General features: G+C 39.6%; 1 protein-coding gene across 3 annotated transcripts in view; it reads left to right on the top strand.

The window, feature by feature from the left end:
• LOC111861707 (endothelin-converting enzyme homolog) overlaps nucleotides 1-20406 on the top strand; it is a 131466-nt gene that overhangs the window by 82035 nt on the left and 29025 nt on the right. For all 3 annotated transcript variants that reach the window (XM_023846492.2, XM_023846494.2, XM_023846493.2), the window contains exon 2: nucleotides 13837-13947. In XM_023846492.2, the coding sequence (XP_023702260.1) occupies nucleotides 13837-13947 (111 nt within the window). The remainder of the gene's footprint in view (nucleotides 1-13836; nucleotides 13948-20406) is intronic.

Below are 20406 nucleotides of genomic sequence, written 5' to 3' on the forward strand. Positions count from 1 at the left end.
CTAAATTATTTCTGTTACACATTCGAATATTAAAATACCGTATTTCTTCCACGTTAACCTTAATATCGCTATGGCATATTCTTTCTCCAGTGTTTCTGCCATGTAAGCCATATTAACATCATGTAAGGTAACAAACTGTAGTGCATAAGCCTTCTTGTAAATATACCACAACCCATAATCCGAAACCACTAAAGACATTATTGCTTGGAGCAAGAGGTTCTAGTCCTACGTATAATTATAAATCCTTACATGCATAGAATATACCTACATTCACAGATCTCCTTAATCAGGTTTCAGTTTTTACATCAGAACTATTCACAGCTTCATCCTTCAGGTAGAGAAACCTGTCTACTAAGTTCTAGCTCGAGGCTTGAAAGAGCTTCCGGTTCATCTAGCAAGAGATCGGTATTCTATTTCCGGACGCTTTATTTAATATTGAAGGCCATTCTTCCTCTACTCCTTCCTCTTCTGTGTCCTCCATCTTCCTCTTGAAGCACAGATCTTTATAGCAAACCAGCTCTATTGTTACAAGATGCTGTCTCAAAATACAGGGTCACTACAAATGATTCATTCCATTTCAAAACACTATATTTTCCAAAGTATTACACATACAAGTATGACTGATTGAGTCTACCGCTGATTTTACCTGACCGTTCCCTAGATCATTATAATTTCCGCTCCATCTCTGCAAAAAATTTAAGCATTTCAGATTATGTTTGTGTTGGTATCGGGAATTCTTCTCGAAACTTCATAGTTTCTTTGAACGAAATGAATGAATAAAGGCACAATCGAAGTTGTCTCCCTCCGTACATAACATTTCTGAAAGTAACCTGTGGTTTCGACTAATTATGTACTGCAAAATCTGTATTGAACGTTGACAGATCACTCTGTATTATTTCGTATTGAACGAACTACTTCATGTCACAAATACATCTATTTTTTAATCGGCCCACCATAAAGAAATCTTAACTTTTACATAAAATATTATATAGATCTCATTATGATCTTGAATTATTTTTCAGTGTGATACTTATTTAATGAAATAAAAGAAAATATGTATCTATTTACAGTCAGTTATGCCCGTCCCTTTCTTCTCTCACCTGTTTCCGTCTTGTTGTGCGATGCGATGCAACTTCCAGCGTCACCTTACCTGTTGCAGCTTCGCTCGTCTTCTCTTTGTTATCGTAGCACTCTTTTAATTTCTCAGGGTTCTGTTTTCTTTTTTTTTTATGCTAGCCAGTAGGTAGGGCAAGGAGTTCTATCCTCAGGATCGAATAAAGGACCTTAACTCAGAAGAGCACAGGGAAGCTATCAATGCACACGTACAATATTATTCTGGTTTATTGTGGCACCATTTCCTTTATAACCGTTCAGTTTACGTCCGTGCACACCAATGAATCGTAAACGACTGACTCTCAAAAACCGACGCTCTGGATAGCGTCCCTTTGGTTCCCGCTCTCCTGAATTCAAGAAACATCTTATCTTGCCTTCATTGGTCAATTTAAACTAAGGGAATTTACATAACTTCCTAGATTTCCAATGGGCTGTCAGCTTTCTCCACACTTAGCCAAATTTGCTCCAACGTCTTTGCTGTCAAAAATGATGTATTCTGGGCTAAGCGTCAGAAAGCGAATACAACCCCCTTTCTTAAACTTACGACCCTTCACGCTTGTCATCTTACAATTCTCGACATGGTCGCTTTCTGCCATTCCAGCTATCCAAGGAGCCTCAGCAGGGAGCCTTCCTGCCTGGCTCTTGCATGTGTGTTAAAACTAATTGTTTAACCACCTAAATACATAAACAGGTCTATGTCCATCTACTATTCCTTACTGTAACCTACTATTTTATAATACTCATAACTAAATAGAGATAAAAAAAATATAAATGGAGGGCGGCATTGGACGATTATACAGTGTCATGTATTTGTTCTTGACGTCATCACTAACTTATGTATTTTTCAAGTTTACAGTTGATCAGATCTGTTGCCAACAGTTTCGTAGTCTGTCTGTAGTACTTTCTTGAATATCAAAGTCTGTGAAAAACGCGAAATTGTAAATAACATTTGGAATACGCGTTTCACTACGCCCCCCCCCTTCCGCTTAACATCACTGTGGAAAATGGATGCTCGAAGTTTGCAAATTTCTGAAAATTGAAGTCCATAGTGTTTCATTAAACACGTTACTCAACATAATAGAAATGTGTTTGCTATTTCTGCATCACCAAACTGCATCATTCGGATATGCAGAGTAAAACCCACGTCACAATGACACTTTACTACTGCACTGACTTATGACAAGACATATGTTCGGAATGGAGTTGTAATTGCTTGTGGGAGGGCCAGTAGGTTAATCTACTTTTCAGATTTATCTGTATAATTTACTACGCGCTTTTTAGTGCGAAGTTTATGAAAATTATTGAATGAACAATTGTACTATGTTTGTCGCAGAGAATAGTGATGCCCACTTCATTTACTGGCCACAGGAGACGAAGGAAGCCAAAATGAAACAGGCCACATGAAAATTCGACCGACTTTCGAAGGACTACACGTGTATATCAGAAGCTAGAACCGTTGAAACTGTCGCGTTCTGTGGTTTTAAATCTGGAGTCCCAACAGTCATTTTTGGGCCACCGTGTTCCGCAGAAACGCTATTCTATTATACGGAATTTTACAAAGCAAATTCGATGTCAGAATCTGGTCAGTCTGTAGGCCTGTGGTGTTATATGTTGTCTGGTTGGTTCCTAGGTTGCACAGATGCTTTTTATAAACTACACAGGTCATTAAGCCCCGAATGAGACGACAGAATGATAATTTGAAGGAAATGGCAGCAGGGAATGACATATTTTTGAAGTTTTGTTACAATCGCAGTATGGATCTAATCCATGATTAGAAAGTTTCCATGTTCTATTTCGACCTACGATTAGGACCAAACATTACCCTACCGGAAAGTTTAATACAGAGAATTTTTCTTCCTTGAGGTTACCTGCTTAATGTACGATTATTACATACCATCAAAGATATTTTAGACAAGTTTGAGTTGGTTAGTTCAAGACTGCCTAGAATGACGAGAAACATTAAGATCTTAGTTAAGATTGCCAGAAACCCCTCCTTGAATAGAAAGAACTAATTTTAGATTATATATTATAAATGTATATGATGACTGTTGAATGGAGTTTTCTTGGGACAGTAAAATTTACTATGCAATATTTTCCCTTTTTATGCAAATCACTAGAAGCCGAATGGGCTCAGAAGTAGAGCAGTTAGGTTGTATTTCATTCGAACCTTGGCTGATAATTATGTGTTTCGTGGATTTTCATAGTTATTTTTGAAGTAAATGTTTGAATAGACAGACCTATGTCACATCCCCTACCCCACTTTTCATTACATAACGTTATCCTATAGCTTACTCACTTTCCCACTAGGGACTGATGGTCAGATTTCCTTTTGCTGATCTGACCCTCTAGTCGTGGTAACTTCCGATTACTAATCAAACGCGGTATCACACAGATAAGCTGTTCCCTATATTAAAGCTATATTTCGATATATATTGTCACATAATTGATTGACCACAGAAGGGTTCTTGAAATCTTACAGAACGTAACTACAAGTGACTATAGTGTTATCGCTATTTCACACACACTGCAGTTCACGTACTAAGTCTTCTCAGTATGCTGTGTCTTTACCAGTCGTTGTCTGGTAACGGCTTCTAACGGCGGACATTCCGCTTACTCTTGGTCTCCGAAATAGCCTCATGCCTCAGCTACTATCTTCTAACAGCAACAACTCTCAAGGACTGAACCATAGCGGTCCTCTAACTCACCCACCGACAAACTCGCACCGCACCGCACCGACGCGCCCCTCCCCTCCCCATACAGCACCACTCCGCACCGCTCCGCTCCGCACTAACTGAATTTTGAGAGTAAGAGTTACCCTGTGGCTGGTGGTTTACCTCCATCAGTTCGTTCCGACGCCAAGCCCCTTGAAGCTTAGGACCAGAGTGCAACTGAGCCCCTTCTGTCATAGTCCTTGTATAACTTCTCTGACGGGACGGTAGGTATCTAAACTTGTCTCGCTTAACTTAGTCAGTCGCATTATATAGCCTCGGAGCGACCACATAGAAAACACCGCTGCTAACAGTACTTCCATTGTTACGTCTGGCCGCTGCCTAGCAAATGCCGTTGTTTTGTTGTTTGTTTCGCAATCGATACCTAGCAACGGGTCTGAATGTCACAATATGTAAGTTATATAATGAGTGTCGTGGTAAAACGAATATCGCAATATTTTTTGGTTTCAAATTTCAGCCCAGACACAAGTTAACCTTATTATAAATTCCGTTATCTTCTATAATATTAACCAGGGCTATAGTATCTTAAAGAAAATTACCGCCGCTTAATTTCCAATACATCATACCTAGTGTCGCGGTTGAATGATCAATGGTACTTCTATTTCATAGTCGGGAGTCCCCTCTTTCGAATATTGTCCCGGTGAATAGCTACTCTGACTGAATATTTCTCGGTCTGTCCAGAAAAATGCTGCGATATTGCCTTAAAATTGGTCACGATCGCTTCTTTCCACATCCCACGCCATCATTCACTGTCACCGGGCCATGCGACGTCATATAATCTGTGCAGTTGGAAAAGTGGCAATAAAAAAGCTCCGAAACACACAATTTGAATTTGGAATCTGGGATATCCAGAAGTATATAGCTGTTTTTCAAAAGAGGGAAACTAGACATCCAGGAAGCTTACTTATATCAGAGTAACTGGGTAAGCACTGGGGATGACAAAAGACGATTCAGGTAAGGAGTGTACTGAAGAGTAATGGTCTGAAGTGGTTTACGGTCCGGTGCCCCTTCTTTGCAAGGACGAGAAGGTGTGTTAATCATAAACAAACAAAAAACAAACTCCGTGAACTGTAGTCCACGAGCGAACTCTACTGACCGAGCGACCCCCGCTAGTCGGCGAAGTTAGTGCTTGGATACATATCCAGAGGTCCCGCGTTCGATTCCAGGCGCTACCAGATTTTCTGACAAGTAGTGGGTCTGGAACGGGGTCCACTCAGCCTCGTTGGGATAATTGAGGAGCTATTTCAAGGAAATAGCGGCTCCGGTCTAGAAAACCGAGATTAACGGCCGGAGGAATCCGTTGCGCTGACCACGCGACACCCTCTCTCCGATAAAGTTGGTGTGTTAATCATAGATTACAAAAGTAATTATTTCAAAATAAAACCAAAATATTTTACTGGGTACCAAATGCAGATTTATACGAGAGAGCAGTTTACGTCTTCTCGAACGACTGACTGTTTGAAAGTCTCAAAATAAGATTTCATTGTAAACTCCTCAAGTAACTACTATTGCTTTTACACCAGACATAAACAGGTGAAATAATTATACAACTGTGACTGTTCTACGTCGTAAGTTTCTGTTTATCCCTTAGGAATTTCATTTAGTTTAGTGAGGTTAAAGAACGTGCATTTTATATTCAAAATATGTAAGTCGAAACGCCGAATCTCTCATCATTCCTATTTCAAAACTTCAGTTAATATTCTGCTGGATAGGAACGTAATTATTCTTAGCCAGTTTCATTTGTCTGTCATCCCATTTCCTATAGTCTGATTCTCTCTTCGTTTTATTATTCACATATTCACCATTGAACCTGTATCTAATTCGTTTTGGTACGCCATTCACAGACATTTCTGAGAATATCGTGATAAGAACAAGAATTCAAGAACAAAACAATTCTTCGTTGGTTTACTCTTCGACCCTGAAAATGGAGTCAAGTCTTCATCCGAAACGTCGTTACACTTCTGCTGAACTATATGGCGTTGCATCCCAGAAGGCTGTGCTCTTCATAATCACCGATGTGAGAACTTCAAATGCAGCAAATTAAGTTTAATTTTCTGTTTATTGCAATCTGTCTGAAATTTTTAGTAGATATTTTATGCTCTTTAATATAATACTAGTATGAATCAGTTCTTCACGGCAAATTGTTAAAATAATCGTCAGAAACGCGTAACCTCAACAGATTCTAAGCTTGGTATAAAAATAATATGCACCAAATGGTACATCTGTCTAGAGGAATTTTCTTTCGTCAAAGGTGAACACTCTATTGACGATTCAAGCACAGTTCGCTGGCACCATCTTCTCCTCCTACTCGTAACCACTTGCTAACGTACGAGTACATAACGAACACACACAATGGCTGAATAACAACAGAAGAGCAAGCTTCAGTCTTCTACACAAGGAAACCTCACACTTCCACAAATTCGCTTCCATTTTCATGGGGTACATCATGTAAAATCATCAGCGTATTCTTCTTCCGCCTTCCCACACCGTACGAAGCCAGGACCTCTTTGATTTGTTTCATTCTGGTCCGTCACACTAACAATCACAAATATAAATCACTCCGTCCAATGTGACCTGTAAGTTTATTACTACATGAAAAACTTAACACCCTTACATGTTTCGGTCTCTGCGGACCATCTTCAGAGGGCAAACATCACTACAAATAGGAAACCACTTTCACATAAGTTGTTTAGACGTGAAGTACGCACACTTATATGTTACAATGCATAGTACCCAAAATAGAACATTTCACAAACACAGCAGTTTCCTGGGAATGTAAAGTTTTTAAAAATTATTTAAAATTTCTTGATGCTAATTAAAAATTTTGCATTGTCAATAATTATAATTATTGACAATGCAAAATTTTATAATTATAATTATAATTCATAAACCATGCAGGCTCGTGTTCATCCTCCCATCGTCCCTTTTGTATGGGGGCAAATATTGTGCCACCTGTCTGTCTTGATGTGGAGGTTCTTTACGAGTATATCTTCCAGGGTTTGCTCGTGGGTGCTGTGCTGTTTTCACTAAACAGTGAAAACAGTGAAAATAATTTTTAAAAACTTTACATTCCCAGGAAACTGCTGTGTTTGTGAAATGTTCTATTTTGGGTACTATGCATTGTAACATATAAGTGTACGTACTTTACGTCTAAACAACTTATGTGAAGGTGGTTTCCTATTTGTAGTGATATTTGCCCTCTGAAGATGGTCCGCAGAGACCGAAACATGTAAGGGTGTTAAGTTTTTCATGTAGTAATAAACTTACAGGTCACATTGGACGGAGTGATTTATATTTGTGCCAGGACCTCTTGCTGGCCGTTCTGCTTGATCTTGCAAATAAAACCATTTCCTCGGAAAAATCTCTCCTCCATTGCCATAATGGCGCTGGGAAATGAAGTAATGCCCTCTCTTGCACAAGATTATGTTCTGTGTGATCTCCACTTCTGAGATACTTGGCCAACTCTCAGAAATCTGGTCACCTTGCTTCACGTCTGCAGTTAATCCTATCATCAGGTCTTTCTGACAATTTGTAATAGCTTTTGTCAAGAGTGGCACATTTCCCCCCCCCCCATGCTGCATAATGTAACTTCATGCATAAGAGCGTTGCAGTCACTGGACGTGAACGCACCCTATGCCGCCCTATACCATTTGGCCATGTTGTCTGTCACTAAGTGGCGTGTGATGGCATGTACTTCGGAAAATGTCAGCTGTAAAAATGGGGAAAAGGCTCAGATTCAGGTGGATATGTGGAAATGTTGGGTATGTTTCATTAAATAGCATAAGACAAAGAATCATATTATGTAAACAATTTCGCCATAGCAACATTGTTATGGAAATTATAATGAAATATAGTCAGGGGTTTTCCAAACATCTTATAGGGGTTGTAGTTTGGCTTATGTTATGATGCATACTTACTTACTTACTTACTAGCTGAGCCCTTCTGGAGGAGCCGCCAATTCTGCAGCTACTCAAGAATTTCCCAGCATTTTATGAAACCCGAAGGTTCATTACCGTGTTCACCAGAGCCCTGCACTGGTCCCTATCCTGAGCCAGATCAATCCAATCCATAACATCCCATCCTATCTCTCTAAGATCTATTTAATATTATCCACCCACCTACGCCTTGGTCTTCCCAGTGGTCTCTTTCCTTCTGGCTTTCCCACCAATATCATATACGCATTCCTCTTCTCCCCCATTCGGGCTACATGTCCTGTCCACCTCATCCTCCTTGACTTCATCATGTTATGATGTATATTCAAAACAAATTTCAAACGTCCAACATTAATAGTTTATTAAATATTATGTTACTACCATTAACCCGAAAGGTAAATAGGCACGTAGATTTTATGCAGCTGCAACTGTGTTCCCGTACATTCTTCAAATACCTTTACCTTAATAGTATTTGCGTATGTTTCGAAAGGTTTATTACTATTCGCTATTTCAAGGCCCTAGATAAAGTGTTGCTTCCAGCTTAGAAATTTGTGCGTCCACCTTGGACTTCTATCTGTTGTAGGAAATTGAAAAGTACGAGAAAAGAGGGAGGAAGATAATGATTCAGTCTCAAAAGAGAAATGTCGAGCTGGGTAGTATGCATAGTTCATACGCCCTTGGTTGACGTGCCATTAGACAAAATGAATTTAGATAATTGTAGGGATCAAACGTGACAAGTCAATCGATTATTGATAAAAGATTAATATTATTTAAAGAAGTCTAGTCACAGCGTTTGTGTACTGAGAGGGCAACAGCAATTTGGCATTCTGAATGATATGATGTTGGCCGGAGCGGTCAGGGAAGTGTGGAGCAAATGACTTCTTTCTGAATGTGTTCTTGCTGGAGAGAGAGTCCTTGAACGACACTGTCAACATATCAGATTGTATAGAGCTGAGTGATGGGATGGTTAGTAAATGATGAAGTGGAAATGAAGCTGGGTTGATGGGCTATATTACGACGCTTTCAGTATTGCAGGTATGCAGGGTTGAATGTGAGGCTAAAAGAGGTAAATTTTTGTTCGTGTGCGGAACTAATTAAGCACTACGCCATTAAGGCGTATGTTGAGTAGATGTATAGATCCACAATTTCTTGACATCGTCACAAGTTGGAGGTGAGTGTTCAGCTTCACGTCCCGGCTGCGTTACATCCGCAGAAAGAGCTCCAGTTACCCGTCGTATAGGAGGCTGCGTAGGCCCCAGAGCCGGTCTGGACGACGTCTAGAAAAGAAAATTCTTGACCCTAACGGGAATCCCGTCCAGCCCATAGCCAGTCTCTGTACAAACTGCTGTGTCCCATTAGATTAATTTAAAATGGTTTAGAAGGAAGCGGTCGTGGCCTAACTGAGGCACTATCCCAACCCTCGCCTGGAGGAGTTGAGGAACATCACAAAATATCCGGCAGGATAGCTGGAGTCACTTCCGAGTTTCGAGCACGATGCAATTTAAATCTGAAGCAAATACGCGCCTGGAACTTTACCGCTGGGTCATTCTTTCAACAGAGAGCCGTGTAAGGGCGCGGTCGTGTCCTAATGTGAGATACTGTCTGGATATTTGCCTGGAAGGACGGAGGAATATCAAAGAGACCCTCAGTCAGGATGATCAAGATAACCGGTCTCCTTGCCGAGATTTGAAGCTGGAACTTCTCGAATACAAAGGACTACTAGATGCTCAACAGCGACGTTTCATCATAACCATATCATTGGTCAACCAGTGTAACATAAAACCCTCACTTGCCTATTCATTTAATTATTATCTCTCCTACAACAACCTGTTTTCTAAAACCTTTAAAAGTTTTAAATGCTAAAATCTTTTCTACATCACTGGTGTAAGCACACTACATGTTTCTAGCAACATTGATCATCTTTAGGTGACTTTAAAATTTCAGATGAAACTGCTGTGCTTTCGTCCGTATATCTGCGTTGCAGCGTAGCAGTTGCCTCTTATAATTTAAAAGAATCTGTCTAGGCTTTTTATTTGACATAACTTATTTACTTTTTTTAGTTTTTATCTATCTAACATGCAACTTTTTAAAATGTTTTAAAGTTTTAAATGTTAAAATCCCTGTCGTTCTGTATTGGTGTGAATCTTGGTCTCTGACATTGGAGGAACATAGACTGAGGGTGTTTGGACCGAAGAGAGACGAAGTGACAGGAGGTTGGAGAAAACTGCATAATGAGGAGCTTCATAACTTGTACTCTTCTCCAAGTTTAATTAGAATGATCAAGTCAAGGAGGATAAGGTGGGCAGGTCATGTAGCACGAATGGGGGAGACGAGAAATGCATATAGGATATTGGTGGGAAAGCAAGAAGAAAGAAACCACTGGGAAGACCAAGGCGTAGGTGGGTGGACAATATTAAAATGGATCTTAGAGTTATAGAATGGGATGGTATGGATTGGATTAATCTAGCTCAAGATAGGGACCAGTGGAGAGGTCTTGTGAATACGGTAATTAATCTTCGGGTTCCATAAAATGCTGAGAAACTTTGTAGTAGATGCAGAATTGGCGACTCCTCCAGAAGGGCTCAGCTCCATGAGTAAGTAAGTAAGTAAATGTTAAAATCTCTACATCACTGGTGTATGCACGCTAAATGTTTCGACAAATATTGTTCATCTTCAGGTAACTGTAAAATTTCTGATGAAACAACATTTGCAGCTACAAAAGGAATGGAAATTTCGTGATTACTGGAAAACGTGTTGGATTTGAGGTTCTCACGACAATAGCTGTGAAGAGTGCGGTCTGTCTTCTGGGATGTACGAGTAAAACCGTATATTTCTGTCGGAACCCACTTCCCCATGCTTCTTTCTCTTTTCTTGCTTCGCTTATTTTTCTACCCTCAAGATGGAGTCAGTAGATTCTTCCGAAACATAGCTGAACTTATAGCAGGCTGCACGACCTTGCAGCCCAGAACATAATAATTTCTCAAACGAAACCCCAATGTTAAGAATGTTAACGACGTCACGTATTAGATGTTTATGGTAATTTGGGCGAAAGTCGCGTGAGAATTAAGTGATTTTTTAAAAGAGAACTGTATTTAAAATAACGTGTTTAGATCTTGTAACAAGAAGTTCCGAAAGTACGCACCAGTATGTTGCATACACATCCGAACACGACGAAATGTCTCCGCAGACACTGCCTGGAGCATCATGGGCGAAATGTCGGCAGTGATGCTGATCATATTGGTTTTCAGTTCATCCAGACCGAATGGGGTATAGCGGCAGGCATTTTCTATAATATAGCCCCACAGAAAAAAAAAATCTGCTGGTGAAAAATCCAGCGAATGTGGAGGCCATAGTCCTTTCGAAATGATTCGATCTTCCAACAACAGGGATAGCCTGCGCATAGTCTCCCGTGATATATGAGGTATTGCGCTCTGTTCCTCTAATACATGACATTATTAACATTGTTATCATTGCGTTGTCGTTCGAAAGATCACCCAGCAGTACTATTCAATATAGCACTTTCCTGAGCTCTGATTGGGAAATGCGTTATCGTAATCATTATTGTTGTAATGTCCATCCCCGTGGTACCACCAGGGAGCTTCATGTGTTCTCATATTCATAGCTGCAGATTAAGAGAAAGCTTTTCTGTGGTTATTACTGATCACCCAATCTGTTAGTAGAAAAACTGACAACCTTGTTTCGATGAAAACGATATGAGAGTACTAGGCCGCGCGGTTAGTCGCTGGCTTCCCACCGCGGGGGGCCGTGTTCGATCCCGGGTCTGGTCAAATGGGATTTTTGGTGGATAAAGTGGCTCTTGGGCAGGTTTTCTCCTAGTATTTCGGTTTCTCCTGCCAATCTTCATTTCACCAGTTGCTCCATAATCACCCTCACCTATCATCTGGGGCTGTTACAATAGGCCAGATTTGGCCGCAGTACAAGGGACTTAGTCCCACTCCACTAGCAATAAAAAAACAGGAGAGCACTAATAAGACGTTGTACAGATCTTGTAAAGTGTTACTTTCTACTGCACAAACTTCCAGGAGTGCAAACTTGTGCTATGTTAACGCTTTAAAAAGCTAATCAGTAACACGAGTTTATAACTCAGCTATAAAACGAAATCGAATGTCGAGGTGGAGTGAGTGGTACTTCTACTTCGTATTCGAGAGAGCCAGATGTCAGATATAGACCAGGAAACCTTGTATCCTGGTTGAAGTCTTTGTTGGTTTCCCCCAACAATTTCCGGTAATCGTCTTGATAATATCTGAAATTAGGTCACGGTCGTACGTACACATGTCTAGCCATGCTACTCTATGTAGTCTGAGCTAAAGAGAGCATCGTTATATAAGCCTAAATGAATAAGATATGCAGTACCGTAGTTGACTGAGCCCGGAAGATTGCCGGTTCAATCCCCGACGAGGTCATTCGATTTTTCAATTGAGCTAATCTTTCCAGCCGCACTATTGCCCTGGGGTCGGCTCAGCCTTTAACAGAAATGAGTACCAGGAATCTTCCTGGGAATAAGGGCGGCCGGCGCGTAAGGCTGACAGCCTCACCGCGGTCTGTGAGTCGATTATCTAGAAAATGTGGGATCCTTCACTTCTCACAATCGTATGAGTCTCCAAGGCACGTTATAGGGATACATTTACAATTTTTACATTAATTCAAGAGTTGGTGCCTTGAATTCTGTATATTTTTTGTAGGATCATACCTTACTCGAATCGGAACATGTTTATTACTTGCGGTTGTAAATATGTTGTTGGGAATCCTCTTACTTTAAATTTGAATGATATGATATCAGCGGTTTACCCCACCATCAAAGGTTACCACTATCCCAGATTTGTACTGTCACCGGAAGCTGAAGGCAGCTGGCTCCTCTTAAAACATTGGTAACCACCTAGAACGGAGTTTTTCTACTTTCTTCAAAACACGGTGAACTGAACAAGGGGCTAAAATTATCAAGGCGTATAATGATTTTAAAGCGGAGATTTTATCATTAAAAACGACTATTAAAATTGTTTTCAAAAGTTCAATAGCTAAAATTCTAATCGTTATGTTATTTTTAAAAATAATATTGATCATGGATTTCAGAAGATTTTCAAAATTTATATTCATATTTGTTATTGTTCCAAATATTTAAATGATATATGCCTGAAAAATTTGTAATTTATAAAAAACCTACGACATATTCCATTGTCCCTAAAGATGTGAACCCTCCCCTTCTCTCTCTCTCTCTCTCTCGGTCACACACCCCTTTCTCTCAATGAAATAGCGAAAAATCAAGGTTTCAATAAAATAGTTTGCTCTGATAAAAAAAATTACAGATATATTAATGTTCTCTATATACAGTAAGTATAAAGAGTGTAAGAAAAAATAAATATAAATATGAGTAAAACTAAAATATCTTTATGTCGGCATGAAAATATCAGTGGGAAACCTGTGCTTGGTGATGTCTCATGATGTGCCTTCCGAGATCGGATGGTTGACAAGCATACACGCAAGTCCTCCAGTGTTGGAGCCGCGACCTGTTCTTGCTGTTTAATGTGTTCATAGCAGAGAAGCCAGCCTCACATAGACACAATGTAGAGAAAGCAAGGAGGACTTCAATCGCCTTCTTTATGATAATGACATCTTCATTGCGCAGTGCTTAATTTCTGAAGCACAGGGACAACTTTACCTTTGTCACCTTACCTGTGAAATTACCTCGATTATTTCTTATTAATTAATTTTTATCCCTTCTTTTCTACCTTCCCCAAAACTCCTTCGGCACACCTTCGGACCCTTCACGTCGCACCAGTATGCCGCGGCACATCGGTTGAAAATCGCTGACATACACGTAGAGGCCACAAGGAGTCGTAATCCACAATATTACAAACTAAATTATGTAAGCTGCTTAATAAATTGGTATAAGAATGATTAATTTTTATTAAACCATCATAATTATTAATTATTTTCATGTCTGAGATTTAAATGTCCAAAGTTTCTCTATAGCGCTGTAGATAAATTGTTTCCCCACAGAACAGTGCACTGGAACAAATTTGGCTGTGTTTGGATTGCTTCAGATGACGAGGTACAAGCAAGCGGAGTTTGAAGAAGATGACAGCAGTAGTGTGGGTTCTGTCCAGCTGACAGAAGGGGTCTCTGCCACAACCACCCACATCAGATATCACACAGTAAGCCCACCAGAGTTTCTTAATAGTTTCAAATTTGGTTACTAATATTGGCACTTCTCATGGAGCGTGAAATATTGGATTAAGTAGGCCCATAGAACATACATAAGTAAAACTTTCATCTCTAGAATTAAACGACGAAAGCCACGTTTGATAGGAAACATATATATATATATGATTTTCTTTCCCTTAAATCCACAACACTTAGCAGATATTATAACAGCATCTATACTCTGTAAAATTTGAATCTGTCATGGCGAATAAATGTGTCAGAACTCTCTCGTGCCATCAGCCTTATTGAATTCAAAACTAACGTTTCAGAGATATCCTCTGTATCCATCGTCAGGGTCGATCATCGACACAGGAAATCTCTGAAACATTGGTGTTTAATTCAACAGTGACACGCTGATCACCCGAGAAGATGTAAGGGCATCTAATGTATTGTATCCAGACAGCGAATTGGACTATCTATTACATGCTACTTTTATGTAAGATGAAATCAACTAGTATTTGTTGCAGAAAATAATGACGTCTCTTTCTGATGACTTAAAATAATTATTTATAAAAACAAGTGGTCTCTATTTAAAAACTTATGTCCAGATTGCATCTTTGATGTCTGATACCCAAATGTGAGGAAAGATTATGAGTATCTCCCAGACTAATAAGAAAAAAAATAAGTCTATTTCGTCGATTTGCAAGTCATTAACATCATATATATTTTTAACAATTCTAGCTGCACTGTCTTCAATTTAATTCACAGTTTCTTTAATTCCAAATATCACCTGCATATTATGGGAGGGAACGAAAGTGTGAAGACCTCTGTGAGGCAGCTTTTCTCTTTTAGGAATTTTTAACACTTTTCACTGGAAAATATTCAATAATTAATTAGTTTGGTTCCCATATACAGAAATTTAAGTTATTAATGTGAATCTCCAATCAGTTGTGAAAATATGTATATTTTCTAACGCAAGAATTATACTTAGATATGTGATTATGTGCAGTAATTTACCCATTATTCGGCATCTATGGGGACTGGGAATGGATTTTCTGGTTACATAAAACTACCGGTCGCTTGACAGGAATCCTTACATATAGCCACTACCGAGTCAAGACAGATCTCGCATTGGTTCTTCCCGTACAGGGGGTGGACAAAATAATGGAAACACTAAGAAGCTGAGGAATAGAATTTGTTTGTGTTGGCTACATTGAAAGAACTTAAGTTGGTAACACTGAATGTTCTTCCGTTTTTTTACACTCAGTAGTGCTCGTGTCAGTGCATTCGTGGATGTTTTGCATGACGGTCCGTGTGACAAAATTGGAAAATGGGAAACTTGTCTGATTTGTAAGGACAGATTTTTGGTGTGCGTTTTGTTGTAGCATCTGCAACTAAAACTGCCATCTTATTATCTGTATCGAGAGCGACAGTTTCTAATGTTATGTCGGCATACACGAATCGTGGGAAGACAATATCAGCGAAGAGGAACATTGGGAAAAATTCGAGTACACAAAGAGATCGTCGTATATTGAGAAGGATTGTTTCGAAATCTCACGCAATTACTGAAGCACAAGTGACAGGACAGCAGAACTGAATATTCATCTTGATGACTCTGTTTCAATAAAAACTGTCCGAAGTGAGCTTCACAAATTCAACATCCACGGTACGGCTGAAATTGCTAAACCTCTGATTACTGAAAAAATGCTCAGGTGCATAAATGACTATATCATGACCATGAAAACTGGACATCAGACAACTGGAAACGTGCACGTGATGTGGTCAGATGAGTCGTCCTTCACACTGTTCCCTACATCAGGAAGAGTTTACGTTTGAAGAAGGCCCAGGGAAGCCTACAGTCTGGGATGCCTGGTTCCAACAGTGGAACAGGGGGGAGGTTCTGTGACGGTTTGGGCAGTAATATCATGGTGCAGTATTCTGTTGGTCCCATTATTACCCTTCATTGCCGAATTACTACAAGGGACTACTTGGACAGGCTGAGTAATATGATGAATCTCGTGATCCAGACGCTATTTCCTAACAACGATGCAGCTTTCCAACATGATAATGCCTCCCTTCAAACAGCTGGGACTGTTCAATCATGGTTTGAAGAGCATGAAAGTGAACTTCAACATCTTTCCCATTCAGCATAATCACCAGACTTGAATAATCATTGAGTCAGTTTTAGAGACTAGATTGAACAGATTCCCACCCCCAACATCTCTAAAGCAACTTGAGAATGTGCTTAAAGAAGAATGGTATAAAATTCCGCAAGAAACTGTTAAAAACTTGTATGATTTTATTTCAAGAAGGACTGACGCTGCATTGAAGGCAAAATATGGTCCAAAACCACATTAATAAAGGAACGTGTGCGGTGTCTGTAGTGCTTCATATCGTAACGATATCACAAATTAATCTAATCTCCCCTGCATTGGAACGTGCTTCTGGGAGAATGACGGGTAGCCCTGTCAATTGTGACTCGGGTAACTATTGCATATCAAGTGAAATTGCAAATTTGTCTTATATCTTCAAAAAAATTAAAGTCTACTTTGTCAGAATTATGGAGGCTTGGATACAGGATAATTGGAAGTTACTTTATTATTAAGTGTAAAATTAATTTATAATATTTTTATTTTCTATTTTCTTCCGGCATTTGTTCTAGTTCTTACTCCTTCACTCTAAGAGGCAAAAGACTCATTAATGCAGTTTGTTGTTGCTTTCAGTGGCGGCTCTTTAACTGTGATACACAACACGGTGAAGGTTGCAACTCATTACTGAATGTGATTACGGAATCAATTATTCTCCAGCAGTCATTGCCTCCTTTTGTTTTTCTTTCTAAGGTCGAAGGGACCGCCTCTATTGTCTAGTGGTCAGAGTCCCTGGTTACAGATCCAGAGGTCCGGGTTCGATTCCAGGCACTACCAGATTTTCTGAGAAGTAGTAGGTCTGGAACGGGGTCCACTCAACCTCGTGAGGATAATTGAGGAGCTATTTCAAAACTAACGGCCGTGGGGATTCGTTGGGCTGACCACGCGACACCCGCTATCCGCTAAAACTGGCACTAACTTCGCCGACAAGCGGCGGTCGCTCGGTGGGTATTGTTCGCTTGCTGACTAAAACCACGGAGTCGAAGGTTACTCTTGATGCAGCGTCTGCACATGTTTACTGTTTCCTTTTATACTCAAGTCACATTTCATTCTCTTGCATTTTTTTTTTTAATTTTCGAACTAATTATAGAAACGTTCTCATTATTTATATCTTACACGTTAGCCGGTTTTTGGCACTAAAGTTGTCCATGTGCTTAACTCGTTAAGCACTACGCCATGAAGGAGTATGGGGGAGTGGATGTATAGGCTCACATTTTCTTAACCTCGGCACTAGTTGGAGGTGAGTGGTCAGCTTCACACCCCTGCCGGAAAGAGCCCCGGGGAAAGAGCCTGCAGTACCAAATGGGTAGGAGGCTGGGTGGGCTGTAGACCCGGCCTAGACGATGTGGAGAATAGAAAATTCTTTACTCTACCGGGACTCGAACTCCGACCCGTCCCTCGTCCAGTCGGTAGCCAGTCGTTATACCGCCTGAGCTATCCCGGATGGTACTAAGTGCACTTTATTTATTTGTCATGCCCGTTTAGTGCTGTGTTGCTGGATATGTAGAGACAGTAATACTCGTACATTGTTATGCCTTGGTAAATTTCTTTTCTTGGTAAAGGATATTTGTTAATATTTACACAGCTCTACCAGAATTCGAGATATCAGTATATTGCTGATAATATGTGAAACCGGGGAATCATACAAGTTTCTGCCTGGATAAATATTTGGATAGAAATTATCTGTTCCTGGTGAACAGTAAACCATGTCGAATGTTGTCATTCTTTATATGCAACAATATAGTCATTACTAAAGGGTATAAACCTTATGTACGCATAGCCATTCTTTGATGGGAATAGCACACGACTACCTCTCAACCTCGAAGGTTACACAGTTAATTTGACATTTGTGATACGACGAAATACAACACAAATAACATGTGAAAATAAACCATAGGCAGTGTTATAAAGAATTAAATAAGGACATATACAAATTTAATATTATTTGTAAGTGGACATATAAAGGCAAGCAGTGAAATGGTTGACGGATCGATACACCTGAAGATGGCAGCATACTGCCGAAACATGTAGTGTAGAAGTGGTAAATGGGTTTGTATTCACTTGAAGACTGTTAATATATACAAATTATGAAAACGAGAATGAATCAATAGAACACAACGCAACTTCAGTCTTGTTCAGTTCAACAAACACGCCAGCAGCAGGGCCCGTAGCGACCAGGACAATCGCCTCGGGACCTTCACAAGACAGAAATAGAATCTACAGGCTCTCTTGAGACATTTGCTTCTCTAAAATCGCGAAAAATTATCACGTATTTTTAGTTACTATAAGAATTAAAAACCAAATAAAAAACAGAAAAACAAAAACAATTGCCATAATCTAAAATTGTTGTTACTGAGAGGGGTCCCCATATTTTGATTGCCTCAGGTCACCCACAACTGCAAATCCTGCTCTTGAGGGGAGATAGCAGAGATCAACAATGGAAACAAGACAACAAAGACCAATGTTACGTTAATTGGTCGTGTATAATAAACACATAGAATCAAACCATAACAGTTCTTATTGGTAGAGAGGAAATTATGATTTACAACAGTTATTTCGTTTGAACGAGACATAAGATGAAAAATAATATTCTTGTTGGCTCTGTAACGTGAAGGCCCCAAATGTACCTCTGATTATGACTGCTTCGTTCCACATTCTTTGAAATTTACCGCACAAAATATTTCCTTTGGTTACCCGGTACAAGTAGGCCTTTCCTCTGACTTAGGCAACAGCCGCTTTTCCAAGGATGGTTGCATAATTCGAAATCGCGTAACTCGGCTCTTTCGTGACTCCTTTTGTATCACTGCCTTCAATTTCCAGTTTCAAATAAATTCTATACCCTTCACTTTAGCCATTTATGAATCTTCTTCTTCGCTTTAAACAATATAAATTCGTGTTTTTCAGTCATCACAAAAACGACAAATTTAAAGATTCGCATGGAAATTCGTTAATAGAAGGGTATTCAAATTTTGCGATACTGTGACACACTAAGATAATTCATACATTTACACGGCATCCCACCTATGCCACTCGGTGAAAAGTCCAGTTCAGTACAGTGATACAAGTCTCACTCAGGCTATGCCGTCAGAACAGAAACTTAAGCTCATTTACTTGTATTTTTTACGATTACAGATATAGGATACATAGCGTGGGAATATCATACCAAATACCCACATACCGTCAAACTTGCACATCGTAAGTATTTAACATGTCATTGATACGCGTTAATATATAGTCAAGTTGTAGCATGTTAAAAACACTAACAGACTTATACTCATTTATTGCAGATTGGATACCTGTCTTTGGGCCTCATATACTGGGCTTATTGCGTAGACTTTCTGCAACAAGACCTACGCAACATACACGCCCAATTGTACACTGTAGCAGGATATCACCTTAAAATTAAATTTTAGTCGGGATACAGATCCCTAACCCCTCATATAGTTGTTCATAACTTTTATATTTCTAACATACTTTTAATATGTTTTAATATATTTTCACCATTTTTTTTTATTAAAAATCATGTATTTGCTATTTTAACTATACACTAATCTGAGGCAACGTTTTATGTTAATATTTAATACGACGCGTTGCACTGATAAGGATCCCTATCAGTATTTCAATAACTATACGTATTCCCGCCTGTTGATGGTCATGCATGACCGAAACCTGTCACAGTAAATACATGCACAATGATAGCTTGGTCAGTAACGTTAAGTACATTACATGAATGAGTGGCTGGGGTAAGAAAGGTAAAGCTATCCCTGTAATAAAACTTGGAGGCCCATAACGTTTGTGAAACGTTGAAGCGCTCACATTTTGTAGACAATCGGCTCACAGATGATGGTGAGGTTCAGCCTTACGCATTGGTCTTACCTCCGGGTAGATGCCTGGTACTCATTTTTGTTAAGAGGACGAGTCGACTCAAGGGGCATAGTGCGATTGGAAGGATTTGGTCAATTGCAAAATCCAATGAAAACATCTGGACTCGAACCGACGACCTTCCTGCTTGTACCATAATGCCTCAACTAACTTTGATATTGTGTGCCGACTGGGGATCAATTCCCATTAGGGATTTTAGGATTTTTAACGTTATTATTTCCAAATGACTGTGAGGCCCAGCTGCCCTTCTTCCATCCAGTGGAAATATGGGAACCTTCATTCAAGAGCACAGGCAACTAGGACGTGAAGTTGTCACTAAATTCGAGGTTAAAAAATTGTGAATTGTTGTCTTCATACCCTCTGCATGCTTTCCTGACCTTTTACTTCAGGTAGGAAATACTGCTAACACATTCTCTATATCTGTCTTCATAACTTAGCTGA

Source organism: Cryptotermes secundus, unplaced genomic scaffold (assembly GCF_002891405.2).
Source record: "Cryptotermes secundus unplaced genomic scaffold, Csec_1.0 scaffold235, whole genome shotgun sequence".
Taxonomy (NCBI): domain Eukaryota; kingdom Metazoa; phylum Arthropoda; class Insecta; order Blattodea; family Kalotermitidae; genus Cryptotermes; species Cryptotermes secundus.